The 13,229-nt window shown below is 37.0% G+C and overlaps 1 protein-coding gene across 1 annotated transcript in view; it reads right to left on the bottom strand.

The window, feature by feature from the left end:
- Positions 1 to 179: 179 nt before the first annotated feature.
- ORC2 (origin recognition complex subunit 2) overlaps positions 180 to 13,229 on the bottom strand; it is a 49,377-nt gene continuing 36,327 nt past the window's right edge. The window contains exons 12-18 of the mRNA XM_029225351.1: positions 10,717 to 10,849; positions 9,578 to 9,674; positions 7,532 to 7,678; positions 6,754 to 6,925; positions 4,388 to 4,449; positions 3,220 to 3,338; positions 180 to 1,085 (exon numbers count right to left, since the gene is read on the bottom strand). Of these exons, the coding sequence (XP_029081184.1) occupies positions 999 to 1,085; positions 3,220 to 3,338; positions 4,388 to 4,449; positions 6,754 to 6,925; positions 7,532 to 7,678; positions 9,578 to 9,674; positions 10,717 to 10,849 (817 nt within the window). The 3' untranslated portion in view covers positions 180 to 998. The remainder of the gene's footprint in view (positions 1,086 to 3,219; positions 3,339 to 4,387; positions 4,450 to 6,753; positions 6,926 to 7,531; positions 7,679 to 9,577; positions 9,675 to 10,716; positions 10,850 to 13,229) is intronic.

Here is a 13,229-nt window from a genome sequence, read left to right as displayed (position 1 = left end):
CCTTTCCTAAGAGAAAAAAAGGCTTGAGTATTTAGGAGATTGTCATTTTAAGGAAAAACACTGAAATGTCTTACAGTGAATTTTAGGCCTACTTGATAGAGAAATCAAATTCATTTAAAGCCAGCCATTAATATGCTGCTCATCTGCATGTTATTCAAGAAAAGAAAAACATGTTGATGTACAAGAATAGCTAAATTTTTATTTTCTGTTGCCTTGAAAAAATAACTAAAATGAAATTCAGGTTTGTGTTTCTCTAGCCTGGCTTCTAACTTGTATCCTGAAGGTGACGGCACAGACATTAAGCGTCCTGAGCAGCACGATCTGTTACTGTTCACGTGCTTTCTGGGATGGGCATACACCCTATATACTCTTTATGCTTTTCCTACTCTCCCAACTGAATAGCATCATGCTCCTTCTTCCTCTGTCAGCATGGAGCCTAAATACAAAAGGAGAAAGCTGAATTACCTACTTTCCCCCAATCTTACACCTTTTGTTAAGCCATTTCAGAAACAGTAAGAGATGATCTGCCTTCTCTATTATACTCTTCAATTCTGACACATGGAATAGCAAATAAAGCCGATTTACGTGATGCTGCAACGTCTTTGTACTTCCACACTCTGGAACAAGCACGCAAATAGCTCCAGGAGTGTTAAAAGGCCCTCGAAAAATTAGGAATATCATCTCTGGTATAAAAGAATTCAAAACATCCAGCTCCAAATAGTCCCTGAGCACACTGTTCCTTCCAGCAAGAAGTCTCCAGAGAGGTAATGAATGAAAGGCACATTTTCTCCAACTTGAGGACCACTGCATAGTACTAGGATGGTACACCAGCCAGGCTAATAATCAAGGTGCTAATTGATGACATTCCCCCTCCCAATTTTAAATCTTGTACATTGGAAAAAGAGTCTAATATTGGATGTAAACATAACATTTTAGACTAGAGGAGTGGCAGCTGGGGTACAACTCTTCCACAGAAGATTCAAGAGTACAGGAGAGCTTCAAAATTCCTCTTCTTCCTTCTCCAAGAAATCAGTCAATGTTCCATTGTCAACAGGAATTAATAAATATTCCACTCCATCAGTTCCCTAAAAGATGTAAGAATACCCTGGATGTTAGTCATTCGTAAGAGAGATATTTGAATCCTGTTGTAAGTTAAACAAAAAACTGATTTGATTTCATTAATATTTTATATAAATATAAAGGTATAAAAATTAAGGCCAGAGGGCACACAGGCATATATATCTACTAAATACACTGAATTTATAGTTAAGCCACTTTATAGTGGAAAAGACTAAAGGATGAGAAGGTGGGTATTTTATTTTCCACCTTCCTGCTCTTTCTAAAATCTTATACCACTGATTTCTCTGTTCTTTTAGTCCCCTTTCAACTGGATCCTTCCCATTGGCTATAGGTTCGGGTATCTCCCATTTTAAAATAACCCTCGCTAGATTCCTCGTTCTTCTCCATCCGTCTTATAACCCTGGCACCTTTCCAGAAGAGTTGTCTATAAATGGTGGTCTCCATTTCCTTGCTTTTCACTCAACCCAGGCCAGCCTACCTACTGCCACCATTATCATGTCACCAGAAGAGCTTTTGCTTAGCCCACCAAGGAATTCCAGTGTCCTAAATTCATTATGTATCTTCAGTCTTTGTCTTTTTTGGCCTCTTGGCAGTTCCTGAGACTGCTGACCTTTTTTTTTTTTTGGCTGCACCACGCAGCATGTGGGTTGTGGGATCTTAGTTCCTTGACTAGAGATCAAACTCGTGCCCACTGTGTTGGAAGCGTGGAGTATAAACCACTGGACCACCAGGGAAGTCCCTGACCGTTCTTTCTTAAAACATGCTTCTCTTGGCTTCTGTGACAACTTCGTTTTCTTCTTGGCTCTGTGGCTGTTTCACCTCTGCAGGCTTATCTTCTACTTGGCCATTAAGTGTCACACTGCTAGGCTTAATTCTTGGCCCTCTAATCTCACTATATGTCCTCTCTCTAGATAGTCTCACCAATGCCTGGTTTCAGTTATAACTTAAATATGTAGGAATCATAACCTTGTATCTCTAGCCCAGATCTTTTGTCTGGTATCTTGTCCCAGGAATCCAAATGCCTAGCTGACATCTCTACTCGGAAATCTCAGAAGAACCTCAAACAGAGTTAAGTCCAAACATAAGACCATGAACTCATGCTATGTCTCCCCCAAAATGTTGCTCTTCCAGCTTCTCATCCAATGATCCCACCACCTCTCTGGTTGTGCAAGCCAGAAACCAGGAATCACTCTTGACACCTTCCTTTCCCTTGGCTCCCGTACCCAATCTATCATCAATTCTTGTCAATTTTGAATCCAACAACTCTTCTCTCTTTACCCGAGTCCAGATTACCATCAGGTGACTAACACCTTTCTAGCTGGTCTCTGTGCCTTGACTTCTGGCAATCCCCATCTTACCCTGCCCCATTCCACTCTCCATACCATTGTCAGAACAATTTTTTAAATGACTCCCCATTATTTCAGAATAAAGATTAAAACCCTTTCCTTGGCCTAAAAGTCATGCATAGTCTAGCCCTTTTCAGCCTCATTTGTGTCATGCTGGCTGCCTTTTGTTCTGGGGCCTCTTTACATGCTGTTCCCGCCTAGAATTCTCTTCCCTTCCCTGTCTGACTAGTTATCTCCTAGTCTTCCTAGGTCTCAGCTCAGTGGTCTCTTCTGATACCCATAACTAGGTCAAATCCACCTACTGTAATATGCTCTTTCAGAACCATGTCCCTTCTGATCACAGGACTCACCACAGTGTAAACTTTACGTGTGTGTGATTATTTGGCAAATGTCCATCTCCTCCATTAGACTTTAAGCTTTATGAGAAAAGAAATTAGGTTTTTGCTAACTTCTGTATCCTAATGCTTAGTGAAATATCTCATATAAAGTTAGTGCTCAATAAATATAGACTGGATTAATGATAGGGTAGAAGGAAGAGAGGGAGAAGGAAATAGGATTATTTGACTCATTTCTAATGGCCTGTTACTCTGAACTAGAAGTCGTAAGTCTTCTGCTCTACTCTGAAGCAGAGTACTTTTACCTTCTCTCTGTCTACACAACTCAAATGGCACACTGCCTAAATGGATCCTTGTGACCCATCAGGCAACCTCAGTTTCATAATCAGGCATACTTGTCCTTAAGTAAATGAGATACACTAATCGTGGCACACAATGCTACAGCAGCAAAGTCTCACCTTCTTTGTTCTTATAAGCTTGTGGTCCCTAAATTCAGTTAATTGGGCCCGAAGTGTCAGATCACTATTGACGAGGAATGCCTCCCGGCACTGCTGGTAAAAGTCTTGAAAAGAAAGTCCTGGAGAGTTCAAAAGATAAGGTGAACGTAAGTCAGTATTTAAGACATGACCCCATATATGGATACCCATGCCGAAGAACACAGAAAAAAAGTGCTATTACCAAAGTATGTCAAAGCAGCCAGTAAGTGTTGAAGTAAGTATCTCTGGAAAAAGCAAAGCTAGGGAATACTTAGGTGTTATGTACTGTGGCTTACATTCTTAAAAGAGAACTGATTGGTTGAAAGCAGTCAGCTGTGGCCAAGTATGACATAATCCCATGGACAGTTTTAAACAGCGTGAATAAAGTTGACTTTTTTTTAAAGAGGGAACTAGTAAGTCAAACGAGAGCTGAATGATTATTAAAATGTGTGTTTAAATTTAACACATTATTTCACTCAAGGGGAAGAAAATCTAAGATGCCCAGCATATGAAATATATGTAGTTGGTAGACACACATCCATAGGTGGCACAGGAAATTTTAAAATTAAGCTGGATTTGTCTTTCAATTTGTACTGGCAAACAGCCTGTTCAGCAGTGTATCTGTAGGGCTGCTTGAAAATTTTCGATATGGCAGACACGATATCACAGAGCAAACCATTTATTCACTGCTGTGAAAAACTGCAGTGCTATTATTAGATTCTAGAAAAAAGAATTTATGGGATGAAACAAAAAGTCACACAATTTAATATCATAAATATTGGATACCATGGGGCTTCCCTGGTGGTGCAGTGGTTAAGAATCCTCCTGCCAGTGCAGGGGACACGGGTTCGAGCCCTGGTCCAGGAAGATCCCACATGCCATGGAGCAACTAAGCCCGTGTGCCACAACTACTGAGCTTGCACTCTAGAGCCCACGAGCCACAACTACCGAGCCCACGTGCCATAACTACTGAAGCCCGTGCACCTAGAGCCCGTGCTCCCAACAAGAGAAACCACCGCAATGAGAAGCCTGCACACCACATAGAAGAGTAGCCCCCGCTCGCCGCAACCAGAGAAAACCTGCGCGCAGCAACGAAGACCCAACGCAGCCAAAAATAAAATAAATAAATTTAAAAATATATAGTGGATACCAATGTAATAAGGGTTATCCTGGTTATCCAGCTGATACTTTATTAGTAGCCTGAAAATCCCCCTAGGGAAAAAAAAAAAAAAACAGAAATTCAAATCCACAATGTTAACATTCAAAGATAACAGCTAATAGTAAAATACACAAAGAGTGTGAAACACCTGGCCTGTCTGTATTACCTTCTGTTCCTTTCTCAAGGAACATCGTATCCTGGTCTACTCAAAAAGGAGAAGCTTTTTTATTTCCTTTTAAAGAAAATCTAGGAGTACAGCTGACCCTTGAACAGCACAGGTTTGAACTGCGTGGGTCTACTTATGCGTGGATATTTTTCAACAGTAAACACTACAGTACCACACAGCCCCCAGTGAGGTGAACCTGCGGATGCGGAGGAACTGCGGATATGGAGGGCTGACTGTAAGTTAGGCACGGGTTGACCCCCACGTTGTCCAGGGTCAACCTGTTTTTTTTTAGACTACAGGTTGGTCCACTATAGAAACCTTGTAATATATAATAAAAACTAAAGAGGAAAATATTAACCCCATAACCTTAAAATAACAGCCACTAATATTTGATGTGGAGATCATACGTGCATATGCTGCTTTCTCAAGTCTTTGTGGAACTAGGCAGTGTGAAAACATAAATTCATGCATTTACATATGGTACACACCATTTTATACCTCTCTTTTTCACTTACTGATTTTCCCATGTCTTTAAAAATTCTTCCTAAAGTTTTTAATGTCTGCTCATCTATCGTACCACAAACTGACCATTTCCCTACTGGTTTTGGATGTTCACATTACTTCCAATTTTAATTAATAAAAAATATTAATTTATTAAATTAAATACAATTATAAATAAATACTCTTTCATATTTTGGATTGTTTCTGTAGGAGTGTGTACCAAGTAGAATTATTGGGTTGGAAGCAGTGTTACACAAACCAAGTTCCCCAGAAGTCCCTGGATTTGGCAAAAATTTTAAACCTTTTGCATTTTCATTTTTATGACAGTCTAGAAGATAATTTCTGTAAGCATATTTTGGATCATCTGAATGACCACTTTATAACTAAGTACTACCGCTGACTACACTGCTGAATTTTGGTGAAGACTTTTTGATCAATCACATTCATACCAAGTAAAGACTAAATTATACTGGAGTGTACAGGATGAACCAAAAAAGCACTGGAGACTAGCACACAGACATTTAGGTATGCCCAACTAAAAAATAATTGCATTAGAGCATTTACATTGCATGGATTCCCAAGTTTATATGTAATAACTTGCAATAGTCCATTAGGAGTAAGCATAATAGTAAAATTAAATGAACACTTTTTCTATTCCCAATTCCATCAAAAATTTTGATTAGATATTCATTTAATACATATTTCACTATTACTGCAATGATAACCTTCCAGTGTACAAAAACAGCTTCATACAGTAACAAAATTCACTGAAATTAGCATTTGAGGGTTAACATCACAAGGGAGTCTTGTTGCGTATCTTGATTGTGGTAGTTACACAAGTGACAAAACTGCACAGACCTAAACACACACACATGCACAAATGGGTGCACATATCAATGGTGAAATCTGAATAAGCTCTCTGGATTATGCCAATGTCAGTCTCCTAGTTTTAACACTGCACTGTGGTATGAGTTACTGGCAGGGGTTGGTGGGGAAAGGAATGCTCAGGACTTGCCTCTTACATTTCTCTGTGGCCTCCTGTGAGGCTACTCAATACCTTTTTTCAACAGGTTAATTATGCAATTTATTTTTTCCTGGCTTATGCTGTATACAACTTTCCTTAACCTTTATTAATTGCTTTTATTAATTCAGATATGCCTCTTGGTTAGGCTGCTGAAGGGCTTCACTGGAGACACTATACAAAGATGTCCAAGATTTAAGAGGATGAGCTTTGGAACCATGCAGATTTGGATCAAAATCTCTGTGCCCTTCACTATCTACCTTAGAGGAGCTGTGAGGATCAAATGAGCTATTTCATGTAAAGGGCCCTGTGTTTGAATCATAATGTTCAATATGTAATTAAAAATAACTATCAAATTTAAGTAAAATCCATCAAGATTCTTTTTCCTCTATGATGAACATTGAGATGCTCTTACTCAGAAACATAAAAATCTATTAAAAACAAAAATGCTGGTACTCTTGCTTTATTATTATATTTATTATTATTATTATTTATTACTACCGAGTAGTCTGCCTAATGCATAACCCAGTACTGGCAACTATTATTACTACTATTTCTCTCAATCCTGCAAACTAAGTAAGGACTTTAGTATAGCCATTAAAACCTAGTATGGCATATCTTAAAATATATAGAGTTTTTTGAAAAAGAAACTATAGTTTTCATTCTTACCTTGCGTTAGGGGTAAGGCTTCGTAAGACATGAGTTAGGGAACTAAGTGGTAGTGATCCAGATTGTTTAACCAGAAGAGAATTCTCATAGGAGGTTTCTTCAGTATAATGACTATATGTAGTAGCTTCATACCAGAGCCAGTTATAAAGACTCTGCTTTGCATGATCCCACACTAGAGTACATGATCAAAGAAAACAAGAATTACTAATTTTTTTCATATTGTCTTGTTACTAGATTCCGCTCTAGGAAAGAACAGAAAGCATTAAATAAAAAGTGAATCCTGAAAATTTTCATTTTTGCTATTTCCCCATCCAAATCAGTACCTCACAATCTAATTTCACTGTCAATCAACATCTGAATCTTTATTTGTATATTAAATACAAGTTAAAATATATTAGCACTACCAAGGCATTCTTTTAAAAATTTTAATAATTTAACATTTTATTTTATAGGATTATCACAAAGTCTGAATTAAATGCATAAAATAAATGTTGCAATTCCACAAAGAAGAGTAGAAAGAAACCAAAATAATAGTTGGGTCTCCTCTCCTTCATGAAACTTTAGCTGTAAAACACACCCTTTACTATCTAAATTTTTATTTCCAAGAATTATGTTCTAAATCAGATTAAGGACACCTATATTTTTGGCAACTATGTCTTTAAACACGCAACAAAGGAAAAGCATACTTTAAAACAATAAAAATGCTGTGACAACATTAAGAAAATTAATTTTCAAAGACTGATATCTCAAGAAGGAAAAACAGTAATATTTAACTTACTGAGAGGAGCATTGAGGTGATCAATAGATGCTATAAGGTATATATTACGTAAAGATGACAACTGTCCAATAATCTGCTGGCTTTTGTCTCCTCTCAACATTTGGCTATCCAAATTGTGGATAAGAAGAAAGAGTTCTAAAGAAGATTCTAAAAGGAAAGAGAATGCAATTATTATATTCAGTGAGTACTTGTGAAGCCCCCTACCACATGCAAGGACTGTACTAAAGAATATATCAAAGTAGCACAGGACAAAAGAACTATTGCTTAGGGGTATGCAATTTATTTGAGAAGCTATGTCAGTCACTCATAAAACAGGCAAGACATTATTATAGTCTTTAAAAAAAAAAGAAATTCATTGGAAATCAGTAGACACTGGAGCAGTTAGAGACTTAACCAGAATGGTTAACACTTGAATCAGACCATGAAGAAACCAGTTTTAATACGGCATAGGAAATAAGGCAAGATACATATTGGATTGGAGGTGAATCTGTGCATGTTGAATTGCAAGGTGGGATAAAGGAGGGAGTCGTCCCCTCCTCCAAAAAAAAGAGTTCTCATTAAGCATTAAGAGAGAATATAGAAAACCCTGGTTGTCACAAAAGCCAAGAGACCAAAGAAGGGGAGAGGCTTAGGATACTGCCCAAAGCATGAGGAAGGTCAGAGAAGTAAAATATCATAAAAGTCAGTGAAGGAAGAATTTGGATGATGGAGATGTCAACACCATCAAATACTGGAGAGATGAAGATAAACAAAGGGTGAGGCAAGGTCAGTGTTTTTAGCATGAAAAAAATTACAGGTGATCTTCAAGCATACAATTCAGGTAGCGCAGAGACAAGAAATTAAGAAGGAAACAAACAGTAGAAGGCAGGACATGTCTTCAAAAACTCTCAAATCATATTGAAATAGGGAAATAAAACAGAGTAAAAGGGCAGTAGAATCAGGTAAATATTTTTCTTAAGATGGAAGAAGTTCTATACATGTTTAAAAGCCATTGCTAAGTCCCTCAGGAGCTGGTAAGAAATGGGACATTGGCATTTATGACAAAAGATGAGCCTTTTAAAGAGAATAAGTACATTTCTCTTCCACTGGGGATAGAGGGACAAGAGAGACAATATAGTGACAAAGATTCTGAGATGACACACTTTTGAAAGTCCAAGGTTCCTTAAAAGTCACCATAGTCAGTATTTAAATTATATGTAAACAAACATATAATTATTATATTACATATGTAATATACAATTATAATTTATATAATTCATAATTATATAACATCTATATTATAACTATGTAAAACATTTATATGATTTATACAATTATAAATTATTTAATATAAATTATATTTAGATAATACAGATTATATAATATATAAATATTTATTATAATACAGATTATATATAATAGAGTAACTACATATAAATATATATAAAAAATGATTCAGGCACCTATTTTAGTGAGCGTACAAACAATATCAAAATCATCCATTAAATCATTAAGCATAACCAATTACTCCATTTAATTGTTAAGCAATGACTAAATGACAATTGTTAGACCCTAAATAATTTTATTTTTAATTTTCTGAAATGCTCATATAACAAAAACATTCACACCAAAAGAACAACAAATGTTTTTTCCCCCATTTCTCAGATTTTAGTATATGAAATTATTCAAATGCATTGATACTTACTCAGGATAAAGATAAGAATGCTTTATAAACATATTAAACAATATAAAACTATCGGACATAGAGGTGCCAATTAACTGGAAGCACTTTACACTGGCCAAACAAAACTTGAAAATCATCCTGAAATAAAAGGTTTTGGGGGGAAAAAATAGAGGCTTTGGCTATATAAATTCAAGGTAGCAGGAGTAATTCTTTCCTGTTAGGTAAGTTAAAGTTCACAGAAAAAGATTTTAAAGAAATCAAAATCTAAATCAGCATTGAGAGAAGTATCATTATTAAAACAATCCTCAATTTTATGTATACTAGTACACAAATAAGTATGCTTAGCTTCACCCTAAAACTATAGAGCATCTCCTTCACATTACCTTCTTTAAATTTGTTTATTATCCAGTCTAGCTGATCCAGCACACTGCGGAAAGTACCCATATGATTAAGGACTTCTTCTGTTATAGAATTCAGGATCTATGTCATAAAAGTGCAAGAGGTACATCAGTTATAACTTATTCTGTCATGTAGGATAAATACAACTAGCAAACCAATCCTTTTTTTTTTTTTTTTTTTGGTACGCGGGCCTCTCACTGTTGTGGCCTCTCCCGTTGCGGAGCACAGGCTCCGGACGCGCAGGCTCAGCGGCCATGGCTCATGGGCCCAGCCGCTCCGTGGCATGTGGGATCTTCCCGGACCAGGGCACGAACCCGTGTCCCCTGCATCGGCAGGCGGACTCCCAACCACTGCGCCACCAGGGAAGCCCCAATCCTTTTTTTTAATAAATTAAAACTATATTTGGATTTCCCACTAAGTCTGAAAAATCACTTCAAAAATTCTACTGGTACTTAAGTACATCTAATTCATTTCTTTGCATAAGTTATCGCTAAAAGGAAACAAGGAAGAATAGCAAAGGTGTAAAGATAACATAAGCAGGTAGTAAAAACAAAACAAAACCAAAAACTAACAATATGAAAAATATTAGAAAACTATAGATTTATCAAATGAAAGAGGACCCAAACATTAAGGACACTTTTAAAAAGGAATATTACATTGGTTAATATCCAGAACTCAAAAGGTTTAAATTAACTTTCAAATGATGAAGAGATATGAGCATCTGGAGTAAAAATGATCAAAGAACTGTAAACCATTCTTATATTTTTATTATTTTTAGAGCACTAAAGTGACATAAAAGCATAATAAAACTGAAGTCCCCCATAATCCTATCCTTGAGAGAAGTACTGTTGGTATTCAATGTAGTGAACAAAGCTAACATTTCCCTAAGATTTAATATATTATCAGTTACCAAATAGGAAATTCAAGGATGGGGATTCAAAGCTAGAACCCTCTGAGTCCAAACACATGATCTTAAGCACTGTGCAATCCTACTAGTGTGAAAACTATTGCAGTAAAAACAAAAACTGAATGCTCCAGAATATGAAATAGCATCCTCATTAACATGGGGATATGGATTGGCAGGGGATATGATGTTGTTCCTTTTAACATTTTTAAAACTTACTGATTTCACACTGATTCCAGGAAAGAAGCCATTGATGACAACATGAATGCAATCTTGCAGCATGGTGGTTCGAAATCTTTCCAGTAAATCTCTCTTAGAACCCAAACCATAAAGCACAATGTTGAACCCCAGGCTGTAAGAAAAACAGCACTCATGAAATTAAAGTTCAGTACTTCTCTTTTTTTTTTTTTCTTGCGGTACGCGGGCCTCTCACTGTTGTGGCCTCTCCCGTTGCGAAGCACAGGCTCCGGACGCGCAGACTCATAGGCCATGGCTCACGGGCCCAGCCTCTCTGCAGCATGTGGGATCCTCCCGGACCGGGGCACAAACCCGCGTCCCCTCCATCGGCAGGCAGACTCTCAACCACTGCACCACCAGGGAAGCCCAAGTTCAGTACATCTTATTGCCAATTTTATAATCAACCAGTTTCCTTAATTTAAGCTTATAAAGAATACAGGAAGAAATGGCATGGCTAAATAACTATTTATTCCCAACTTATATAAAGCAAGTGAACAGTTTTATTATCTGTACACCAAGCTTGCAGTTCCAACTTTCTCTCAAACTTCTACTACCTTTCAAGTAATAAGAGGCAAGGGAGAACATGGCACTAGGTACAAGACACTAAAAAGTCTTATAGGCTGAAGCAGAGTTTTAACTGATAGATTAAACTGGAAAAGTAATCAGGGGCCAGGTCACAAAAGTGTTGTTAAATCAACTAAGACATTAACTGGATTTTATTCCAAGGAACATAAGCATTTAAAAGTAAAGAGTCAGGTGTTAAGTGAAAGGTTTTAATAGGAAAGTAACATGATCTTTTTAGAAGATTACATTGACTGAGTGGGGGAACGGATAGGAAGGAGGGTAAAACCACCAAAGACTATGGACTTGAATTAGGTGTCATGGAGACAAATGTGTCAAGAGCTTTACAGGTCAAATTGGTTGGATTTGGAGAGTGATCAGACATGGAAGGTTAAGTGAAAGGGACTATTAAGAATAGCTCAGTTTTTTGGCATAGACTGCATGAATGGGGTGCATCCACTATGCGAAGTAGCTGGGGCAGGTGGGATTGAGGGATTTAAGATAAGTTAAATTTTATGTATATTGAATTATTTACAGGACACCCACATGGACACTTCCAATATACATTCACATTTGCTGCCGAGGAGTGAGATCTGGCTGGGCTAGAGATATAGTTATGGCAGTTATTCACATACAAAAAGCAACTGAAGCCAAGAGAGAAAATGAGACAACCCAGAACACCAAGCACTAGGGGTCAGGCTAAAGTTCAACTCTATGATTTTTTAACGGAGGTCAATCAGAAACAGTATTTACGTGATGCTCTGTAGCAATGCAGGATAGCCTGGAAATAGAAAAGAAAAGAGATAACCCCCAAAGGCAGAGATTAGCAAAATAGAAGCAGCAGAAAAAAGAAGCAAGGGAGTTCAGAGAGCTATCAATTCTACTAAAGTAGCTGACTATGAGGTCTAGGCTGGGAAGCAAAGCAAATCAAGTTATCAAAGCTGACATATGGGAAGAAAGAAGAATTGGTGGACTGGGGGGTGGGATCAGCGTGAAGATCTGCCTTATAAATTCAAAATGAACAGGTCCATAAATAGTTATTGAGAGAAGGTAAGGTCCTAACAGGGAAGATAATCATTTTCTTACTAGCATACTCCTTTGCTTTATTATTGGCAAAGGAAACCAGGATCAATTGGGGAAAATTGTGGCAATTTTTATGTTCTTACTGCACCATTCACATTTTAGCATACACTTCAAGCACTTCTTTATACTAAGGTCCTTTTAAATACGAATATAAAAGTAATTATAGAAAAAAATTATTACGTTTTAATCTTTATCATTCTTCTAGGTGTTTTAATGGAAATTTAAATTTAACCTGAGGTATTTGAAAAATGATAAAGTTAAAAAAATATTCTAAGAAACAATTTTAAAATGGTAAAATAATGTTTAGAGAACAGATCTTATGAAATTCTGAAGGTCTACAGTACATGTAAACAGAATGAGATTGAAAGAAAAATATATATTCTTTCATTTTAGATACTCTGAAGTAAAATCTAACTGATATATTTATCAATCTTGACAAATTATATTTTCAAATATTTTTATAAGTAATAATTCATAATTCTAAGAAAGGCTATTTTACACAATAGCTTTCAAGTCTGATTAAACTTAGAAAAGACAGGGCTTCCCTGGTGGCGCAGTGGTTGAGAGTCCGCCTGCTGATGCAGGGGACACGGGTTCATGCCCCGGTCCGGGAAGCTCCCACATGCTGCGAAGCGGCTGGGCCCGTGAGCCATGGCCACTGAGCCTGCACGTCCGGAGCCTGTGCTCTGCAACGGGAGAGGCCACAACAGTGAGAGGCCCGCGTACTGAAAAAAAAAAAAAAAAAAAAAAAAAAAAAAACTTAGAAAAGACAAATTTCTTGAAAATTGGAATTTCTGAGAAGAGTCATATAATAATATGACATTTCTACATTTGGGTCATAAAATTGGGAA

Source organism: Monodon monoceros, unplaced genomic scaffold, assembly GCF_005190385.1.
Source record: "Monodon monoceros isolate NGI ecotype Baffin Bay Population unplaced genomic scaffold, NGI_Narwhal_1 Super_Scaffold_16, whole genome shotgun sequence".
Classification (NCBI taxonomy): Eukaryota; Metazoa; Chordata; class Mammalia; order Artiodactyla; family Monodontidae; genus Monodon; species Monodon monoceros.
Note: the sequence above shows the minus strand (reverse complement) of the source record. Positions and strands in the feature narration are given on the sequence as shown.